The following is a 22,088-nucleotide window of genomic DNA, read 5'->3' on the forward strand; positions in this document are numbered from 1 at the left end:
TTTTAAAGCCTATCTGGGTAAGGTCATGGCCCAAGTCCTCTGTGAGGTGCTGAAGGATTGAGAGCCTCAGAGTGTAGGGTCTGAGCTGAGAACAGCTCTCTGCTTTGTCTGCCTCTTGCTCCTCCCTACAGGCTGGGCTAGGAAAGGGAGGGGGCAGCCAGGGGTCCGGCTCCTCTAGGAGGCTAGGGAAACCCTCACCCCTTCACTGGGGGCTGGAGCACAAACGGCAGCAGGCAGGCGAGGTTCGTCTTCTCGCAGGTCTGGTTTGAGTTTGAAGGACTCATTTCCGCCTGTGGGGGTGAGTTATCTTCTTGTGAAATCAAGTCGGTTTTACTAGTGCAACACGTGTGTTCTCCCTCATATATGCTCAGGAGACCATGTGCACAGGTCCTCTCCCTGTCTCTGTGGCCAGCCCCAGTCGGGTGTTGCCCTAAATGCCACGATGCTGGGTTCTGCACAGGGGCTGTGCCTAGGCGGGAGAGCTTGGGGCAGGTGCTGGAGGTAGACATGCACATGGTCAGCAGCCATCCATCTGTGGGGTCTCGTCAAGAATTATGGTTTGTTCCCAGTACTGAGGCTGAAAAGGTAAAGGGGGCAAACGGAGCCTGGAGGATGGTCTCAAGGGAGCTTTGGCACAGAGGGGAGGGCTTGGGCTGGACCCCAGAGCAGGAGGGGTGGGGAGCCCAGCTGCAGGACAGACCAAGTGGAGCCGGCCACAGCCCGCCCACCCTTTCATCTCTGCAGCTCCTTCCTCCTTGGTCCCCCTTTCTCCTCTGTCTGTGGGTCCATCTGGGTGGGCTTGGGGCGGGGAAGGAAGGGGTCTCTGTGGGCAGTTTGCACGAGGGAACTCTTTGAAAGTGGACCAGCTGGTAGCAGGTCAGCTGGCCCATTAGGTGCTCCAGCAAGAGTCTGAAACTCCAGGGGTGCAGGCAAGCAAGGCTGTGTAGGAAAGCTCAAGAGGAGACTCCTGTGTGCCCTCTCCCACTCCCAGCCCTCCCCTGCTTGACCTGCAGTCCGGGAGGACTTTTCCCAGAGAGCTAAAAGCAAGAAAGTAACCTTTAGGTTTAAAAAGAAATGCTCCTTTGTTTCGGGTTTTCTTTCTCTCATTTTTTTTTTTCTTTTAAGCCTCTTTTCACATTTATATGCCCCCCCTTCTTTTCTGTTTCTCCCTTGTCTAGGGTCAAGGAAGAAGGGTTGGAGCATGGCGTCTCTGGCAACTGAGAATGGAAACCAGTCAGATGACTACAGCTGGTACATCGAGGAGCCTCTAGGGCCTGAGGATGGGCAGACAGATGGGTAAGTGTGGCCTTTGGCTCAATCAGCCATCAGAGTGGGTTACGGTAGGGAGGTTGCCAAGATGGGGGCAGAAAGACCTGGGCAAGTATCTTAAGACTGGCTCTCCCGTTTATATGCTGTGTGACGCGTGAGACAAGTCACAACCTCTCTGGGCTTCAGATGTCCAATAAAACTGGAGGACAACCATTCTTGAGCCATTATTAAGAAGGGCTTGAGGCCATCTGGCCCATAGCCAGCCAGGATGGGGAGCAGTGAGAGGGTTACAAACCTCACGGCTTTACAAGCACAGGAGAGTCAGAAAGACCTGGGGCATCACTGAAGGAAACTGTGGCCCAGCACAGAAACTGGGCCACTCTGAGTGGTGTTTAGGAAGGTGTAGAGGGAAAGGAGATCTTGTTCTTGAAGCAAGTGCACAGGCCAGCCCAGGGAGGGTGTGCAGACAGTTCTGCTCTCCCTCAACCATGGCTGTCCTGAGAAGACTTGACCTTGACTTTCCCTATCTGTGTTTAGTCTGGGCACCTTGGCAGAGGAGCAGGGGCTTTCTGTGCCATAGTAGTCCTCTGCCTTTTGTGGCACCCTGAGCTCAGCTCCATCGGAGGGTTTGAAGAATGGGAAAGGTGAGGCAGAGAGGTGGGGGGAGGGGCGGGGTGAGATGGGATGGAGAAGTGGTACTAGGCCAGATGTGTGCACATCTGTTCACCATTAAAATTTGGAACTGGAGAAGGAAAAATGCTCAAGCGCTTTCCCCCCTGAGGCTAGGACTGCGGCCTGGCTTGGTTGGGGTCACCCAGCAGGGACTGAGGCCCCACCCAGGCCCGAGGGAAGAAGCTGTTGTTTGGAGGACTTAGGGTTCTGGACAACTGCAGAAGTCTGTGGTCAGCAAGGCCCCTTTTCCCCAGCCTCCCTAGCTCTGCTTTGCAAACATGGACTAGACGAGGAGCCTAGACTATCCAAGGAAACCAAGCTCTTGACTTGGGGTGAGGCCCCAATCAGAAACTGTGTCCTTATGAGTGTCAGGGACCAGGCTGGGCACGGGCTGGAAGCCAGGTGCCTGCAACTGGCTGTGTTCCTGGGGTATCGGTATGGTTTCAGAATAAAGGGGGAGTGTATGGTGGGGACTGGGTCTGCAGAGAGGTGGGTCTGTAGAGTGAAGAGGATTATTTAGAATCTGCTTATTTAGAAAAAGAACAGTCTAGACAGCCACCCCACTTTATCTCCCCCTCCCATCCCCCCAAAATGAGACTGGGAAGCTGGTAGTACAGGGGATTCCCTAGGAGATGAACTTGGGTTCACCTCTCCCTGTGTGAGTCAGACACCCCAGGGGTGTGCTACATCAAAGCTTTGAAGCAGTCCAGGATGCAGACTTTCTGTACCTTAGTGTGCCCCTGCAGGGTAGGATGGAGCTAGGGTGGAGCCCCAGGGTCAGGATGGACTCAGCCACAGACTTCTAAGCTTGAGGCCACTGCCTTCCCTTGCTCCACAGCACCATAGTGCCTCCCACACCAGCTTTAACCTTGCCATGGCCTTCCTCTGGCCTAGCCGACCAAGAGGCTTGTCTAGCACCAGCCACACTGTTTTCTCCCTTCTCCGCCTCTTCCCACACTCCAGGGCTGCTGCTTCCCTTCTTTTCCTATGGAGATGCTGACCTTCTGTCCTACTCAAGCCCCAAAGCACCTGAAAAGTTACCTTCTCACTGCTGTATCCAACACCTGAGAGGGAGCCGCTTAAGGGAGGGAGGGACTGTTTGGCTCAGGGTTTGAGGGTACACAGTTAGGGAAGGCACAGCAGTGGTCACTGGCTCACATCTGGGCAATAAGGAAACAGAGCCAGAGGGATGCTAATACTCTGCCCAAGGGGTGGTCCTGTTCACATTCAGGAAGGGTCTCTTTCCCTCCGTTCATTTTTTTCTAGAACACCTTCACAGACATACCAAGAGAGATGCCTCATCGGTCCCTGGGCATTTCTTACTGGGGTCAAGCCAACAATACAGAGTGACCCTCTCAACCACTTCTCAGAAGCCTGGTAGAACTTCCTCTACCCCCCTACACTCTTTAGTACCTGCTTGTACCTTTCCCGAGAAGGAGTTCTTTGCCCTTCTTGTGGCAATATCTATATTGTCACCATGGCCAACCACACAAAGCCTGGGTTCCCACCCATCACCAGTAAACACACTAAACTAAGGTGTCAGCCAAGATAGGCCCCTAAATAAGGTTTCCAGGGTCGACGTGGCTTCTAGTTTGATGTGGGCTTGAGGGAAAGTGGCCAAGCTACTCAAGGGACAGTGTGCTGTGTCCCTGTCTTGGTGAGGCTGGAAACTCTGGGCTGAGCAGAAACCAGACACTGGGAGGGGTTTAGGGACTTGAGTGGTGCACCTGAGGCCCTGGCTGGCCAGAGCCTCACCCATCCCACACACTGCGTGTGGGTGTAGGAGACAGAAAGACCCAAGCTCAGACAAGATACCCATTCCCTGCATCCCTGCATGCCAGGCATGCTGCCTATGGGTGCCGCTTTGCTGGGCACAGGAAAGACCCAGTTCACCACTCCACCTCAGTGATGAGCTCAGGAAGTCCTGAGAGAAAGGCAGATGGGGGCAGCAGGCTGACCCAGGAGGTCACACCTCTTTGGTTCTCTTTGCTATACAGCAGGCAGGTGCCTATGAGGGGGTGGCCTAGCCGCCTTGCAAGGAAAAGCAAGCCACAGCATAGACTCCTTTCAGCTTCAGCCTTTCCACACTCCCCACCCCAACTCCTTACTCTCCTCTCTCACCTCCTCATTCCACATATCACACTGCCATCTTCCCAGGCATCCCTCACAATGGAAACCTAGCTCTGGCTCTCAGACCCAAGTTGGGCAGACTAGAAAACTATCAACCCTGGCACTCAACCTGCTTGCTTACCCATCCTTAGCCCCAAGCTTTGTCTGCCACATGACCCTCCATGTGGTCCTCACAGAGCCCTTTATTTCCACCGGCTTCCTTCTGAGCTTAACTACCTTCAGAGCAGGGGAGCCTCTGTGGTGATTAGGAAAAGGGTTACTTTATTTAGCATGTTCAGCTCAGCAGGCGCAGGACATGGAGATCTGTATGGCCTGGATTTTTTACCATATTTATCTCCTTGTGCAGTGTGCAACCTGTTCTGATGTACACTAACACTTATGAGATGGAATGAGAAAAGAGAAAGAATCCTTCTATGCTGGAACCATCAGGGGCCAGAAGCGAATCAGACAGGACTCCATGCTAGATTGCTTGTCTCAAGTGGTGTGCTCAGCCTCTGTTCGGAAGTCTGTGAGGTCAGGAGAAGTTGGGAGTCTCCCCTCCCCCGCCCCCCAGTGGCAGATGGATGATGAGGACCTTGGAGGATAAGAATTGCTTGGGTGAACAACATAGATATCAAGATCAAGTTTGCATTCTCTGTGTCTCCCAAGAGTCTCCTGTTGCTAGCTCTATAACATGGCACAGGGCCGGCACAAGACAGGAGCATGGGGGTCCAGGCTGACCCTGAAGAGCTAAACTGAGCAGGCTAGGAAAGGGGCTGAGGGAGCTGCTAGTGAAGCCTCCTCTGTGGGAAAATACCTTGAACCCTAGACGCAGCTAAAGCCTCGGATCATTTGCTCCGCAGGGTGAATCCTTCTTGCCAGCCCAGTGCACCGCCTGCCCTGCACCATGTCTGCCTGGCCTCACTGTCGGTAAGTCCAGCCTACCTTGCCACCTGCTGCCAGTCTGGGCAGAGGGATTTGTGCTCCTATTTGGGATGGTGCTGGAGATCTAGTGCCCACCCACGGGGGATGGGGGTGAGGAGAAGATTATCTGGGAGTTCTCCCCATAGGGATCCCAAACTGACTAAGTCCAATCTCACAGACTCTGTCATCTTTTAACCAGTTTCCAAGATGCCACCTGAGCACACATTAGGAGGGTGAGGAGGAGCGTTGTGAGACTGACTGGGACTGAGTCTTGGGACTCAGATCTCTGGGAAACCTGACACCCAAGCCTTGTTTTTCTCTCTTGCTCCAGCTCCTGGCTCTGCTGCTGCTGGCCTTGCTGGTGAGACGTCGCAGGCTTTGGCCACGCTGTGGTCACCGGAGGCCTGGACTCCCCAGGTTTGTGCTAGGCTGTGGAAAGCCCCACTTGAGGCCCAGTTGACAAGGCTCCTCTATGAGAGTGGGTGACTTCTTAGATGTTTTAAAGCGAGCTCTGACTTCAGAAACAGCTCTCATCCCTTCATCTGGAACCCTCCCTGCCCAGATTTCTTGGCTTAGGCAGACAAGCATAGCAGACGGCGGTACAGGAGCTGTTCCATCCACCTGTTTGAGTGTTCAGGCCATGGGGAAAGAGGTTCTGGGGAACCATTCTGGCTTAGAGTGGTCATCACCCCCTGATGCTGTCTCAGTCACTTCCCTTCAGATGTTCCCGAGGTCAGGATTTGTGAGTGGTTGCCCTGCACAGCCTCCACGGCTGAACTTTCTTTTCCTTTTTTCCTTTGGTTTTGTAACTCCAGAGAGTGAGCCAGGTGTCATCCTGAGGACACAGGGCTGGGCTGGCTGGAGAGGGAGGCAGCAAACGTTGGAAAAGGTGGCAGGTGCAAGTTCTGTGGGAACTGGGGACCGCTGTGGAGGCGAAGCGGTCTGAGAGTCTGTCTGGCGCAGGGAGAAGTCTCCTTCGCTGGGGAACAGAACGGAGCAGGGTGGGGCTCTCAGAGCACCAGGACAAGCTAGAGTAGAGAAGCAGAGAGTGCAAGCCTGGGACTGCTGTGCCCGCTGTCTGCCCTCTGCCCTGGTCCACACCCAGCTCAGGGAGGCGGTCGTTGCACAAGGATGTTATGACTCTCTGTGTTCTCTGAAGATCTGCCAGGCCAGACTGACAGATCTCTTCCAGAGGAGGCGGCTGTTTCCTGGAGCTCCCCTGGTGGGTGGAGCATCTAGAGCTTGTTCTCACCGCCTTTGGCCCCAGGGCCCAGCTCAGGCCCTCCACAGGCACGCTGCCAGTGAAGGAAGGAATGATGAAGAGGCCTCAGTTCTCCCCTCTGGACCATAGACTGACTACTTGACAGTTTAGGGAGCAAAGTGTGGAGGGCCAAAGGCTCAGGGGCTGACTGCCTTCCTGGTATCCTGTCCCTGTCTATGGCAGCCCTGTGGATTTCTTGGCTGGGGACCAATCCTGGACAGTGCCTACGGCCATCTTTGTGGTCCTCTTCAGCAATCTGTGCCTGTTGCTCCCTGATGAGGACCCACTGCCTTTCCTGAGCACCCTTACCAAAGCACCCAGTTCAGGTACCCAGCATGAGATCCCGGGGTTGGACTGATGGGACAGGGCAGGGTGGGGTCCTTGGCTGGGGGAGGTGATGGCAACACAAACAGCTGTCAGTAGGGGGTACCGCTGGCCGCAGAATGACCTCTTTAGACCAACAGTCTGCACAAAGGGTGGAATATATTTTAATAGTTCTAGTTTACAGTAGAGAGAACTAAGGGTCAGAGAAGAAAGAGGTGATAAAATAGCACTTAGTTTATTGAGTACTTACTCAGGCACCATGCTAAGCACTTCTCGGTTTGCCTTTGCTAAAACACTGTGTGGTTCTTTCCTTTTCACAGACGGAGAGACAGAGACATCCAGAGGTAACTTGGCTAGGCTCATGGAGCCTTTGCTCAGACCCAAGCAAAGTGAGCTCTTCCACACTGAAGTGGCTGAGGGGCTTAGAGACAGAAAGAAGCTCTTGTGGGGATGAGTCTCCCTCTAGGCTCCGAGTCTTTCTCCAGTGTCTCTTACTTGTCTCACTTTCTAGGGCCCTGGAAGCTCCTAGCCCTGCTCTACTACCCAGCCCTCTACTACCCTGTGGCTGCGTGTGCTACAGCAGGGCACCGGACTGCATACCTATTGGGTACTGTGCTGTCTTGGGCCCACTTTGGTGTTCAGGTCTGGCAGAGAGCAGAGTGTCCTCAGGACCCCCAGGTAATCCTGACTCACAGTAGCCTTGGGTAGAAGGGCGCACCTGCCTGGCTCTTCTCACCTCTGTCTACACTCTGGGCTTCCCTATTATTCCTCCACTATTCTCAGGATCTTATGCCCTTCAACCTACTTGCTCTGGGGCTGAGGCCTAGGGGCAGGGATCTGGGCCCTGTCCCCAGCAGCTTTCAGGCTACGAGGAGGACAGAGAGGAAGATGATGCCCCAACAGCACTCCTCCCCTGGTTTCTGAGTCTTTCCTTTGAGCAGGAAGAATAGATAGAGGCAAGTGCTGAGTAGGGAAATAGCCTCGAGGTACAAAGGAGAATTCTAGAAACCCAGGACTAGCTTCACTGGCCACTGGCTGGGACTATGAAACTCCTCAGTCCAGACAACAAATAAACAAACAAACGAAAAAAACAAAACAATGACAAAAAAAGTGGTGTACTCGGTTTTCTAGCCAGACAACCCAGCCTCACAACTTCACCATCTCACTCATTTTCCAATCACCACACTTCATTCACTCAGTCACTGCTTTACTCATTCAACAATCACTTCCAGGCCTTGAAATATACCCGTGGACAATCTAAAGTAAGATTCATGCCTTCTAAGAGCTGTCCTTTGAGACACAATACACAAGCAAGATGACACTACCTAGTGCTAAGTGCTCTGAGAGAAGCATCGCTTGTCTGAGACTCAGTTTCCCCACCGGTCAGTGGAGTTGGTAACACCAATCTCTCCAGGAAGGTGAAGATTGGGAATTTCCTTTAAAGCCAAGCATCATGGATCCCACCTGTAATCTCAGTGCTTGGGAAACTGAGGCAGGAGGATCACTAGTTTAAGGTCAGTTTGAACTACATAGCTAGACCTTGTCTCAAAATGGAAAACAAAGACCTCTAAACACCAAAATATAAGAAGCTCTTTCACCAAGAGCCTTGGATACTGTTCAGCACTTAGAGTTTGGCATACGTTAAGCTCTCAAGAAAAATATACTGATTTGAAAATCGAATGAATGAATATGGAAGGACCTGACCCTGGGAGGTCTCACACGGTGTTAGGGCATGTGCTAGACAAACTGTCCTAGCCTTTGTCTAGTTTACTTTTAAATTTAACTTTAATTTTTTAAAATGTGTATGAGTGCTTGTCTTCATCCACACATACATACATCCACACATATATGGATGGATGGATGAATGGTTGGATGCAACATGCATGCAGTACCTATGGAGGCCAGAAGTGGGCACCAGATCCCCAGAACTGCAGTTGCAGACTGTTGTGAGCAGCCATGTAGGTGCCAAGAACCAAATCCAAGTCCCCTGGAAGAGCAGCCAACAGTCTGAACCACTGAGCAATCTTCAGCCGCCTTTGTCTAGTTTTTAATAGTATGTGCTCTAACATGCTGGGAGCACAAAAACTGAGAAAGTGGGTGGCTGGTTGCAGGCCTCACTGAAGCCCATGGGGGTCTAGGAAGAACTTGTGCCACCTTCTTTGGGTTCTGTTTAGGCCTTTGGGACGTAAGATGGGGAGGTGGCCTAGCCTGTAGGCCCTAGAACCAGAGGCTTACTATGGCTCCTGGGCCATGCCCAGGGCCCTGTGTGGGGTGGGAATGGATCTTGGTAAGAAGGCAGGTCTGACTGTGTATCTGTCTGTCCAGATCTACAAGTACTACTCCTTGCTGGCCTCCCTGCCTCTGTTTCTGGGGCTTGGATTCCTGAGCCTTTGGTACCCAGTGCAGTTGGTGCAGAGTATCCGCTACCAGACAGGAGGAGGCTCCCAGGTAAGCGCGTGGGCCAGGGATGCTCTGACCCCTGCCTTCTTGTGTCCATGTAATTTTTAAAATTCTCTCTCTCTCTCTCCCTCTCTCTCTCTCTCTCCTCCCTCCCTGCTTTCCTCCCTCCTTGTGCGCACGTGTGTGTGTGTGTGTGTGTGTGTGTGTGTGTGGTGTGTGTGTGTGTGTGTGTGTGTGTGTGTGAGAGAGAGAGAGAGAGAGAGAGAGAGAGAGAGAGAGAGAAGAGAGAGAGAGGACAATTTTCATGAGTTCTTTTCTTCCACTACATGGGTCCTGGGGATCAAATTCAGGTAGTCAGGCTTGGGGAGCATCTTTACTTAATTCAAGCCCCAGGGGCAACCCCCCCAAAAAAAAACCCAAAAACCAAAACCAAAAACAACAACAACAACAAAAAACCCAAAAACAAAACAACAACAAAAAAACCTCCCCCCCCCAAAAACAAAAACAATTCAGAGTAACTATTTTGTGTTTTCCTCTCCAAGCAGAGGGCTGGGCCAGGTTTTTGAAGGTATCCAGGGTACCCAGGGCAGCAGGCTGTGTGCAGAGTTGGGGCTCAGCAAAGCAGAACTGAATTCAGGGGTTCGGTACTTTGAAATCCCTGAGGGTTGGAGCAATGAGCTTTCCAGTAGTCCTGTGACTGTGCAGACGTTGGGCTGGTCTGGGAAGCTCTCTCTGAACTGATCTGAACTGTTGGATGATGTCAGATGCAAGGCGGTGGTGTGTGTGTGTGTGTGTGTGTGTGTGTGTGTGTGTGTGTGTGTGTGTCTGGTGGGAAGGGCTTTCTGGAGGAGGCAGAATTCAGTGAGAGTCTAAAGGACAGGGAGGAAGTGGAGTAGAAGAGCAGGCAAAGGGCAGAGATGGATGGAAGGGATGGAGTTGTGCTGTCCCAAGAGATACTGTACAAGGCTGAGGGACAAGTGTTTGCCTAGCATGCATAAGACCTTGAGTTTGACCCTGAGCACCAAATAAACTGGGCACAGTGGCTCCCAAAACTAGGAACCAGAAGTTCAAGGTCAGCCTAGGATATAAAAGATGATGACTTTAAAAAAGAAAGTATTGTTGAATTCTTTAGGGGGCGGGGGAATGGATGCTACAAATGGATGCCTCATGATCAGAGAACATTCTTGAAAGATACTAAGAACTTATCAAGAAGGCTTCTAGGCCTCTCCCACATGTCAGGCACTGGCTGCCTGTTGGAACACTGACTTGGACCTCCTGCAGATAGCACCCTCCGCCAGCCCTGGGAATCGGGGCACAACAAGAAACCCAGCGAGTTTGTAGCCGTAGGAATGTTGATGTAGAGGTCACGAGACCTCCTAGAGGGAGGGTGGAGGCCAAGATGTGGGTCCAGATGGACTAAGTCACAGGGCTGGAGGGGAAAAGCAAGGGCAAAGAGATGAGTGAGATACCATCTGCAACCTCAGCCTGGCCAAGTATCTCTGGGCACAAGCATGGGCTTGAACGGCAGCGCTCCCCAGCCTACCAGCTGACCTAGGGCAGGTAACTGAGGAACAGGACCACCCAAGGTGCTATTCTCAGGATGCTTGCTCCTTGGGTCACAGAGTTGCAGGGGCCTTGGTAGGCGCTTAGCTGGAGCTAAGGAGAAATGGGGAGTGTGGGCTCAGGAGGCCTAGCTTGTCTGGGGGGAAGGGGGGGAGGATCTGCTTCTTGGTCAGGCTCCAGATCTGCTATTCACACATGCCAGGATCCTAAGTGCTCACCACCCGTGCCCTTCTGAGATTTACATTCTCTCTGTGAAGCCTAGGGTCCCTCAGAGGACCCAGTAGCCCAGCTGCTACCTCTGCCTAGTGACTTGTTCTATCTCTCAGGGTTTCCTCTGTCCCATCTCTCCATAGCAAACCTCTCTTCCAAATTTCCAAAAGAGTTAAATCCTTTTGGGCCTCAGTCAGAAAGACTTAAGCCACAAGGGACTCAGTTAAGCTTTGACTGGCCCACTCCTGCCCTGGGTCCCCAGGTTGCCCTGGCAACAGGTGACCCTGGCCTGTATTCTCCCACTGATCCAAGCAGAGGTTCATCCCACCTCCCCTTAGGCCTCTGCCTCTGTGTAGGCAGATTAAGGCCTGGAATGTGGGTTGGGTAAATGCCATTACCTTGTGATCTTCCTAGAGTAAGCCGTGGCAGTAGGGGAGCCGAGGGTATATGCCCTAGACGGCACCATCTTGTGCCCTGAGCAGCACTGAGCCCATGGAGCCCAGGCTTTCCTTGGCCCAAGTCCTGCCTAGACGAGACCAGAGAGCTGAGATCTGACTAAAAGGGCATCTTGGGAAGAGCTTCCTAGCGTTTCAGGTTCCATGATAGGAGTTTGACTGGTCTTTATTTGTGCAGAATGTAGCTTTCCAGGGTATGACTCTTATCCCCATAGGTCATAGGTTAGTTTCCCCACACTCCACTGTCCTAATTAGGAGGAATTGCAAAAACCACTTGGTGTCCATTCATTCATTTATTCAGTGTCCTTGGCCAGGACCCCAGGGACTGCAGGTGGCAGATCTCAGCCATTCCAACACCTTTCCACACAGGGGCTGCAGACTAGTTACTCCGAGAACTATCTGAGGACCCTCCTCTGCCCAAAGAAGCCAGACTGCAGGTAAGGTCTGGCATACCTCATCAGGCAGAGAGCCCGGGCGTCAGGGAACACTGTGTGGGAGGGTGGGACTGGAGTGCCGTGGAGATTTCTGTTAGTGGCACGGTGCTGGAAAAGATAAAAAGTGACCCAACTTGCATGTGGCCTTGAGCAGAGGCCTCTCTCCTGAGGCTCAACCTACCTGGATCTGTCTGCAGCTCCCACTCCACCTCCAAGCACAGCCTCCTGTCTCGGGCCTGGGCCTGCTCCCAACACTCTATCTACACTCCACAGCCAGGTATGTGGCACAGTGAAAGCCCAGGGTTAGGTGGAGCCTTTGCCCAGAGAAGCTGGTGGAAAGGGACAGCTCCTTTCCCAGAACCTTAGTCATATGTAGAGACAGCAGCCAGCCCTGGGTGTGGGGTACACAGACCTGGCCTGGAAGGGATGGGGCCAGAGGCTGGGGGTCACATTATTCTCCATGCGCCTTCTTCCGGTGACTGTAGGATTCCGCCTGCCCTTGAAGCTGGTGATCTCGGCCACTCTGACGGGAGCAGCCACTTACCAGGTGTGTCATACAGTTTGTAGTGCCCATTGTCCCTGAACACCCCCCCCCATCCTCAGGCCCCTAAGCCTGGGGCAACCCAGCCCCAAATCGGATCCCCAGGTGTGCCCCCCTTATCAGCTGTTCTGTATCTTGGAAACACTTGCTTACTGGATGAGAGGGATGCCAGCCCTCAGCAGGTTCACATAACAGTTCACATGGTTCAAAGTCACACAAACATAGACCTAAATCCTATCTCCATTGCTCACCTCCTGGGTGGCTTTTGCCAAGTTTTTCCACCTTCATGGACCTACTAGCTCATCTGTAAAGTGGAAGAGATAAAATCAGCTTTCTACATTGGAAGATTTTGTGAGTTGCCATGCTTGATAAATCACCACACCACCTTTATCATAACTCTTCAAACCAAATAAGATACCCAGGGACTGGGGCTCCAGCTTAGCTGGTAGAAGGCTTGCCTAGCATACATTGGAGCTCTGGGTTAATGCCAGCATCACATGAACACAATCCTGTAATCCCAGCATCTTAGGAGGTAGAGACAGGAGGCTATGGAGTGTAGGATCATCTTAGTGACAAAGTGAGTTTGAGGTTGGCTTGGGCTAGTCTCAAAAAAGACAAACAAATAACACAAGAGAAGAAGAAGAGAAGAAGAAGAAGAAGAAGAAGAGAAGAAGAAAGAAGAAAAGAAGAAAGAAGAAGAAGAAGAAGAAGAAGAAGAAGAAGAAGAAGAAGAAGAAGAAGAAGAAGAAGAAGAAGAAGAAATACCCCCAAACTCCTGGCATAATGTAGGTCTTTTCTCTCTCCATTTTACAAACAGGGGAAATTGAGACATAGAGAACCTGACTCAGCCAAGAAAACACAGCTAACATGTCAGGGCAGCCAAATTTTGAACCCAAGGATGTCTAGCTTTAATACTTATTTGTTTACTTTACTGTGGACAAGTTGGAGTCTCTATGTCACACCTACCTGTGTGTGTGTGTGTGTTTGTGTGTGTGTGTGTGTGTGTGTGTGTGTGTGTGTGTAAGGACAAACTCCTGGGATCACTCCTTAGTTGCCATCCACCTTATATGTTGAGACAGGATCTCTCTCTGGCCTAGAGAATGCCGTGTAGGCTAGGCTGGCTGGTTAGCATCTGCCTGTCTCTGCCTCACCAGAGCTGGGATTACAAGTGGGAGCCATGGTGTCCAGCTTTTTATATGGGTTATGAGAAGTTGAAGGCAGGTTCATGCTGGGGCATTAAGCACTTTACTGACTGAACTGTCACCCCAGCCCAAAGTTAGAAATGTTTGTATTCAGACAAGTAGAGGTAAATAAATAAATAGGTGAATAAACAGGTATGGAGCCTGTTGGGCTAACATCCTACCTTCATGTCACATTCTGCTTGAAGGCAGAGGGACCTGCTCTTGGGTCCTTTAGGGGGCATGTGGCTGTAGCTGGTTACAGTCTCCCCTAGCAGACTAGGAAGCATTTTTTCAGGGTGGCAGAGCCTGATACACACACCACTGGTCCCTGCCATCCTCACAGTGGGGCTTTTCCAGGTGGCCCTGCTGCTGATGGTGAGCGTGGTGCCGACAATGCAGAAGGTAAGGGCAGGAATCACCACAGATGTCTCCTACCTGCTGGCTGGCTTTGGGATCGTGCTCTCTGAGGACAGGCAGGAGGTGGTGAAGCTGGTAAAACATCACCTATGGGCTGTGGAAGGTGAGATTGCTTGGTGTCCCTAAAGGCCACACTAGGGAGGGGAGGCAGGTTATTGGACCTGGTTATAGCCTGCCATGACCACACAAGATGCCTTCGGTCATGGCCCTTCTTCTCAAAAGGGGGAGGGCAGTTGGAGCTTCTACATCTCTGCAGTCTAGGATCCTAATCAGGATCTTCAACCAATTCTCTAGCTGTTGAGACAGAGAAGGCCAATGGTTGTGTGATCTCAGGGTGGGAAAGGTGGGGTGGAAGTTGGGATTTATGGGTAATCCTCTTGGTACAGGCTGCAGGCTGGCAGGGCACCTGTTTTCTCTTCCCAATCCTTTCGTATCTTGACTGTCTCCCTCTTCCTGCCTCCCATGAAATGAGCCTCAAGCTTGCAAACAATACCAGCTGCCTCTTCAGTGGTTTGATGTGCCTTATAGCTACCTACCTACCCACCCTCTAGTCTCTCCCAACAATCCTGTAGGGGACACATGGGAGAGGGGCTGGTCTCAGGCTGGGCAACAGGGTAGAGTAGATAACATATAGATCCCTGAGGCTCAAGTTCCCTTCCACTTTATCACAAAGTCTGACAGTCATGACTCATGGGACCTGTACCATGGGCCCACTTGAGGTTCCCCCGTTGAGATGAGCATTCTGGCTGTGGGGGAATGGCATGCAGTGTTTGATGGAGGTGTGGCTGCTTTGCATGTTTTCCTGACACCATCCTTGTCCCACAGGCCAGGACATGCTGGCAGTGTAGGGTAGAGTAGGGGAGTGCATAGAGGCATGAGCTGTCAAGCCTTCCCAGAGCAATTCCTGGGAGAGACCCTGTTGGCTTGCTGTGAGGGTCTAGGGTGAGGGTGGCTGGCCATATGGACTTGGAGCATGTCAGCTGCACCCACAATATTCTTTTTTGTTTGTTTGTTTGTTTTTGTTTTTAAATTTAATTTAATTTAATTTAATTTAATTTTTACTCACAATATTCTTATACACATATTTAGACTCTCTATCCACCGTTACAGGGACTGTGGACCTGACTGTCTCAGTGTCTGCATGTGTGGTCAGGGTTGTGGGGGAGAGCATTGAGAAGGGCCTCACCCAGAGGAGATAAGTAACAGTTATCACCTCCTTCATTATGGTAGGCTGCAGAGCATAACTCCCTGTGGCCCAAACAAAGCCGCTAATACAAGTGCGGATGGGTTTATGGCCAGGGTCATTCTGGGAGGTGGGCCACAGCATCATGGCCATCAGAGGGAAGCTTGTGATTGTTACAAGGCCTCCTTGAGGGCCAGCCACATGGGCAGGAAGAAAGGAGTTGCAGGCAGATGCCAGGTAGGCGTCTCTCATTACTGGGGTCATAGCAGTGGAAGCAACAAAACCAAGGTGAAGGCCATGTCTGTGGCTCAAGGCTATCCTTTCCCTTTCTTGGATATCATATGTTACTGGGCAGCTTGGGGCCATAGAGGATGTCAAGTCAGTGTTGGACCCAAGGGCTGGAACTGGGGCCCAGTGGTTTCCCTTTAGAGTGAGGTACAGGGGTCCGAGGCTCTGGAAGATCCTCTAGCCCCTGTCCTCCCTGGCTCTCTCTCCCATCCAGCATGTTACATCTCGGCTCTGGTCTTGTCCTGCTCATTAACCTTCCTGCTCCTGCTCCGCTCCCTGGGGACACACAGGTCAGTGACAGGCCATGATGCTCCGATACAGAGATATGGCAGGGATCCAAGTCCTGAACATTTGAGGGACCCTAATCCAGGAGAGAGGGAGAAGCCTCTGTATAGGCCAGGCTGCTACAGAGCGAGTTCCCTACCCCCAGGGTGGCTGTATGTGGTGGGAGGAGAAGATGGGGCTTGGCTGGCCCAGGGGTATGTCTGGTTGTCCTCGAGGCCTGTGAGTGGTACAGGGGCACAATACATTGCTGGGGAGCTTGCCTGTGAGAAAGGGCCCTGGGAGGGCTGGAAAAGAAGAATCCAGTTCCAGTGGTGGAATAGGCTGGGTCTGAGGGATGAAGGGTACCAAAAGCAGGAGTGACTGCGTGAGTAAGAGAGGAGAAGTGGATAAACAGTTCATAGAAGATGGAAGGTGAGTGGGGAGCCTGGAAGGAGGAGGGGCCCTTGCGAGGTTGTTCTGAGAAATGAGTCTACCTACTCTGGTTTCTCACCAGGCCTCAGGGTTCCTACTCAGGGACTCAAGACCACAGAGCCAGGCCGGGTGTGGTGGCACACGCCTTTAATCCCAGCACCCGGGAGGCAGGGGCAGGCGGATCGCTGTGAGTTCAAGGCCAGCCTGGTCTACAAAGTGAATCCAGGACAGCCAAGGCTACACAGAGAAACCCTGTCTCGAAAAACCAAAAACAAACAAAACAAAACAAAACCATCACAGAGCCGGCCCTGCTTGCCCCAGGGTTTGAGGCCCTCTGCTTTGCCTTCCTCCCTGGTGGTCCAGCTGGGAACCAATCCCATTCCCAAGACTCCTTTAATGTCATCTCCTCAGGAAGAACACCCCCAGATTGCGTTAACCCCCAGGCTCCTGAAGCCCCAAGGTTCCCTGCTGATGGCCAGATGCTTGCCCTGGGCTACAGTTTATGGGGAGCTGTGCTGTTCCCTAAGGTCACTATTTGTTCTCAACCCAGGGCCAACCTTCAAGCGCTACACCGAGGGGCTTCCCTGGACCTGGGTCCCCCTCTTGAGAGCACTCTCCCCTCTCGCCAAGCCATAGTCTGCTGGATGAGCTTCAGTGCCTATCAGACTGCCTTCAGCTGCCTTGGTGAGCCCCATGGCTCTGTCCCCAGAGCTGGGCCCCGGAGGGAGGGATAGACACTTGGCAAAGGTTTTCCTGGGCTGCGCATGGCAAGAGCAGTAGGAGAAACCCACTTGTGCCCCTTGCTCTCAGGAAGTTTGCTCTGGATGGTGGTATAAGAGGCCCCAGAAAGGGGAGCCCTTCACACGAAGGTGTATCTGGGTACTTGTGGGCAGGATGGACCTGGGTCTGGATGTAGCACATTCAAGGTGTCACATGAATGTTTCTGTAAGAGAAAGCTGGCCGTAGTGGCTGCCTCAAGGTAAAGAGTTTCTTGTTCCTGGAGTATGCAAGCAAGTTTCCATGGACATGTGAGGGCTGCATAGGTGTGCTGCCCTGAGACAGTCTGCTCAGATGACCCTCAAGGACTCTTCCAGACTATGTCTCAAGTTCTCTTAGATACCATAGTGTACAACACACTTGAACTATGAGGAACTTGGCCTCTCCTGCAAGCCCAGGGGCCAGACCTGGCCTTCAGATCTCCCATTCACACCTGGGGTGTTGGGGAGGGGAGGAAATGCGATGGGAGATGGAGGAAATTGTAGAACTAAAAGTTGGTTGTGTCCCTCATCTTGGTCAGCCTTAGGCCTCCTAAGCCCTTCTGTATATGTCATCCCAGGTGACTATATAGCCCAATGGTTTCCATAGCCACACTCAGTACCTACAGGTGCTAAGCTGTGATTCTCAGTCACTCACATGCTCACTTAGCAGTAATTATGCCCATGAACTCAGGATCAATGGGGGAGGGGGGTCACAATCATGTGGCTTCTGAGGCTCCTGGAGTCTTACAACAGCTCTCCAACATAGGGACTACTGTCCCTATTTTATAGCAGAAGAAACCAAGGCTCAGGCAGGGACGTGGCATGGTAGTAGCATGGAAGCCCTTGGCTTCCTAGAGCTCAGGGGTAAGCTGGCTCCCACAGAGCCTCTTGCTGTCCCCTTGTCCCTTCTGCCCCCTGCAGGGCTCCTGGTGCAGCAGGTCATCTTCTTCTTGGGGACCACAGCTCTGGCCTTCCTGGTGTTTGTACCTTTACTCCATGGCAGGAACCTCCTGCTCCTCCGATGCCTGGAATCCACATGGTGAGTGAAGCCAAAAGCAAGGGCTCCTGAGACTTTGCAAAGGGCCCACTAAGGACACCCCTCTCCTCATCCTACCTACATACAGGCCCTTCTGGCTGATGTTGGCCTTGGTTGTACTCCTGAAGAATGTAGCAGCCAACTGGGTCTTCCTGGACACTCACCATGGATGCCCAGAGCTGACCAACCGGTAAGATGGCCCCTGAGTTTGTGGTTGCCTCAGGCCCCAGGCTCATCTCTCTTTTCTGTGGATTTTGCCTTCTAAATCCTCTTTTCTACCTGCCTCTTTCCTACCTGTCACAGAAACAATCATCTCCTAGGGGACTTGGGGGTGCTGAGAACCCACAGCCTTGGAAGTCCAGGGCCCAGAGTGTGGTAGATGCACATTCTACCACTGAGCTGTTTGTTCAGCTCTGCTGGGAGTCTTTCTTGCTTTGAGGATTACTGTTGTCATATCCCCTCGGACTTCTCTCTTTGGAGCAAGGGTGTTGGCTCCCAAGAGGAGTTTATGGACAGGGGACCCAGAAGAGGAAGGTGGGAACATCGGGGTCATTACAGATACAGGTGGAGAGCTGAGGGGATGGATCAGTTGGTAAAGTGCTTGCCATGCAAGCACAAGGACCCGAGTTCAGTTGATCCCCAGGCCCCACATAAAAAGTTGGACATGTGGCCCATGCCTGGAGGATCCCTGGGGGCTGCTGGCCAACTTAGTTAATGAGCTCCAGGCTGAGTGAGAGATCCTATCTCAAAAAACAAACAAACAAACAAACAAACAAACAAAAACAAAAAAACAAGGGATAGAAGAAGACATTTGATATTAAATTCTGATTTCTCTGAGCACACCCAATAAATATCAGTAGCTTAACAATTGTGCCTGAGGGCATGGGGGTATGATACTGGCCTGGCACAGGATTCTGGGCGAGGCCTGCCTCAGCCTTTCTCCTCCCTATCCCCAGGCGTATGCTCAGCATAGCCACTTTTCTTCTCTTCCCCATCAACATGCTGGTGGGAGCTGTAGTGGCTATCTGGCGGGTGCTTCTCTCTTCCCTCTACAACACTGTTCACCTCGGCCAGATGGACCTCAGCCTGCTGCCGCAGAGAGCTGCCTCCCTGGATCCAGGTAAGGTCACTAGGCAGGGACTGAGGGCTGAGCCGTTCAAAAGCTGTCCCACCCGGACCTGATCTGAGCTGATCTGTTCATGTAAGCTTCTGTGCCCCGGTGCAGCAGGTGTGTGGGCATTGTCAAGGCTCTATGACGGAAGGCACATGTGTGCAATGTTTGTGCACTGCCAGTGCTCCACAGGTGTGTGCAGTGTGCCTGCTGAGAAATGCTTGAGCTTCTTGGTGCAGAACATGCATGTGCAGCAGGGTGGCTGTTGCAGAACACGCATGTGCAGCTAGGTGGCTGTGTTGTTTTCTAGCAAGGGTGCCAGTGCCTGTTGTGTGGTGTGTGTGTCCCAAACTTGGTTTGATGCCGGTATGTACACATACTCCCTGGATGCCCTTTTCTGTTTCTGAGTACCTCTAGTTTGCAGCATTCTGCCCCCAACCCATCCTAGGCTATCACACATACCGAAACTTCCTGAGGATTGAGGCCAGCCAGTCACATCCAGCAGTCATAGCCTTCTGCGCCCTGCTTCTTCATGCGCCAAGTCCACAGCCTCAGCCCCTGTTGGCCCCGCAGGACAGCCTGGGACTAGCAGCAGCAGAAGAAGGTATCTCTTCGCCTGAGCTGGGGATACAGACTCCCAGTTTCTCAGGAAGGAGTTATAAGAGGCCCCTTCCAGGAAATGCCTCTCGTCCTCTGTCACCTTCCTGATGGGGTCTCAGGGTAATTTTGTCTTTAATATGGACTTGCACACATATATATCTTATGTGTGCACAGAGAATGGAGTGGCTGTCTTGATAGTTCTCCCTGGCTTCCTCCAGGAGTGAGATGCCCTCTCCTTCTGTCCAGGAGGTCTATGGTAGGGGACACTAGGCCAACCCTCACATCCCTGTGTGTGCCTCCCTGCCCCCCCCCTCCATCTTTTGCTGTCTAGCCTGACAACTTCTAGTTCCTCAGCCTCATCTCCTCCCTCCTTTTCCACCAAGAAGGTGACATGCTGCAGCAGCCCAGCTTTCTGCCTTGGCTGGTAGCTGGAACCCTGGATGGGTCTGCGGTGGTGTGTGGCGGGGGGCGGGGGGGGCAGGGAGGTTAGACTTAGGTCTGTGGCTTGTGGAGGGCTTAGCTGGGACTCATAGAGATTTCCTTCCCCCCAACATTCACTCTCTCTCTCTCTCTCTCTCTCTCTCCCCCCTCTCTCCCTCTCTCTCTCCTCATTTCTCTCCTCTCTCTCTCTCTCTCTCTCTCTCCCCCCTCTCCCCCCTCCCTCTCTCTCTCTCAGGGATGCAATTGCTACAGACCAAGGACCTAATGGCCAAGGGAGCAGGACCCAAAGGCAGCCAGAGCAGGGCCCGTTGGGGTCTGGCCTACACGCTGCTACACAACCCAAACCTGCAGGCCTTCCGGAAAGCAGCCCTAACTGGTGCCAAGGCCAATGGCACCCAGCCCTGAGGATGAGGAAAACCACACCTCCCTGCTCTTCTGTGCTGAGGCACATTTCTGTCCACCATCCTCCCTCCCATCCATGTCAGCAACCCCTTGCCCAGCAGTAGCTCTGCCAGCCAGCAGATCCCCGTGGGATCAGGGGACTGGAGTCACTGTGTCTACACCACCAGCCTCAAGAGGATTTCAGTCTGTGCTTGTCCACCAGGCTCCCAGCTATGGCTCTACAGAAAACAGCTGATGGGCTCTTTCTCCTCGAACTGCAAGAGCAGGAGTGGCCACTTACAGGCCTCTCCTCCCCACACTGCCTCTGCCATCAGCCTGCTGGGGCCTCACTGAGGCCCCTCTTACCCTGTTGGTGATGAAAGGCCAAAATACCTCCCATCGCAGCTGGCCCCACCTCAGACCCAGCCCTCCTACCACGAAGGTGGAGCCTGTGTGGGCTTCCTCTCTGCCCCAGCTTTCTCCTTCCTCCCTCTTCCTCCCACTACCCACCCCTTCTTGTGCAGCCAAGTCAGACTCCAAGAGGCCCCGCTGAGCTGCCCGCTCCAAGAACCAGATATTTTTGTAGTTTTAATGCCGTTAGTTGTCATGAAAGAAGTTAGTGTGCTCCCCGTAATAAATGTGCCCCTGAGGAACATTCCTCCTCACTGGGGGAGGGCTCTCAGGGGAACCACCTACTCTGTAAATCTAACCTGGGTTTGATTTGGGACAGTAAGGGGCACTTGGGGGTATTCCAACAAAGTACTGGCTGGACACTGGGTGAGGGCAGAGAGAAACCTCAGTTTTGGGTGATATAACTGGGGACCCAATGATGCTGATCCTGGGCAGTGTAGATGTTGAGTTTTCAGGTTTCAGAGAGAAGGCAGAACCTGAGGGAAAGAGGGTACAGGAATGGTGGCAATTGTAGGGAATAAAGAAAGGATAGAGTGCCGGGCCGTGGTGGCACACACTTAGTTCAAGGCCAGCCTGGCCTACAAAGTGAGTCCAGGACAGCCAAGGCTACACAGAGAAACCCTGTCTCAAAAAACAAAAACAAACAAACAAACAAAAAATAAAGGTATGGAGGGGAGAAAGGCATCAAAAGCAGAGGAGGCTAATGTCAGTGGACTAAGTGTGCGGGGGCGGGGGGCAGCGGAGATGCAGACACACTGGGGACTTGGAGAAGCTGGAAGATGCGTGTGTCAGAGAGATGCTCAAGGCATGGTTCACCATGCCTCCCCACCCCGTTTGGATCATGGAGCCTCAAAATCATGCCTGTTTATTTCCAACTATAGATCAAACACAGGTCACCAGAGGTGCCTCCTTCCCCCTTCAAACCCACGATCTGGGCTGCCCAGAGGCAAAGGAAAGCACACTCTAAGTCCCCCTTAGCCTACTGCAAAATGGGGGTATCAGTGACCCACACAGTCACAGGAGGACCACTCTGATTCTGCCTTGGCCCTTAACAAGGAGACAGTCACAAGAGAATATAACCCGTCTAGGGTACCGAGGGCAGTGGGTCAAAGGAAAGGACCTGGTTCACACTGAAGGTGGAAGAAGATCCAAGAAAACTTCCTGGAGGAGGTGACGTAAAAAAATGATTCGACCAAATGAAGACCAGGAAAAGGGTATATTGGGGGAAGGGTGGGCACAGGGCATAGGGAGATTTAAGAAGGCGCAGATAGGGGTGGACCACATAGGGGGATCCAGTCAGCGGGTCTATGGCTCACTAAGAACAGTGGGAGCCCCAAAAGACTGAAGCGAAGAAGTAGCTAGATCCCTTGGGACACAACAGTTGCCAAGCTGCTCTGCCTCAGGTGGTGGGTGACAGGTGCTA

The 22,088-nt window shown here is 52.5% G+C and overlaps 1 protein-coding gene across 1 annotated transcript; it reads left to right on the forward strand.

Annotated features, from left to right (window-relative positions):
- Nucleotides 1-372: 372 nt before the first annotated feature.
- Stra6 (signaling receptor and transporter of retinol STRA6) lies at nucleotides 373-20,578 on the forward strand. The gene is made up of 19 exons (XM_051156555.1): nucleotides 373-585; nucleotides 1,179-1,296; nucleotides 4,914-4,980; nucleotides 5,306-5,391; nucleotides 6,419-6,561; nucleotides 6,880-6,903; nucleotides 7,071-7,237; nucleotides 8,885-9,007; nucleotides 11,557-11,624; nucleotides 11,819-11,898; nucleotides 12,107-12,168; nucleotides 13,701-13,863; nucleotides 15,446-15,521; nucleotides 16,478-16,611; nucleotides 17,607-17,724; nucleotides 17,810-17,911; nucleotides 18,678-18,841; nucleotides 19,281-19,436; nucleotides 20,109-20,578. Exons 2-19 carry the CDS (start codon nucleotides 1,202-1,204, stop codon nucleotides 20,276-20,278), a joined length of 1,998 nt encoding a protein of 665 aa, XP_051012512.1. The 5' UTR covers nucleotides 373-585; nucleotides 1,179-1,201; the 3' UTR covers nucleotides 20,279-20,578.
- The last annotated feature ends 1,510 nt before the right edge of the window (nucleotides 20,579-22,088 follow it).

This window comes from Acomys russatus, chromosome 14 (genome assembly GCF_903995435.1).
Source record: "Acomys russatus chromosome 14, mAcoRus1.1, whole genome shotgun sequence".
NCBI lineage: Eukaryota > Metazoa > Chordata > Mammalia > Rodentia > Muridae > Acomys > Acomys russatus.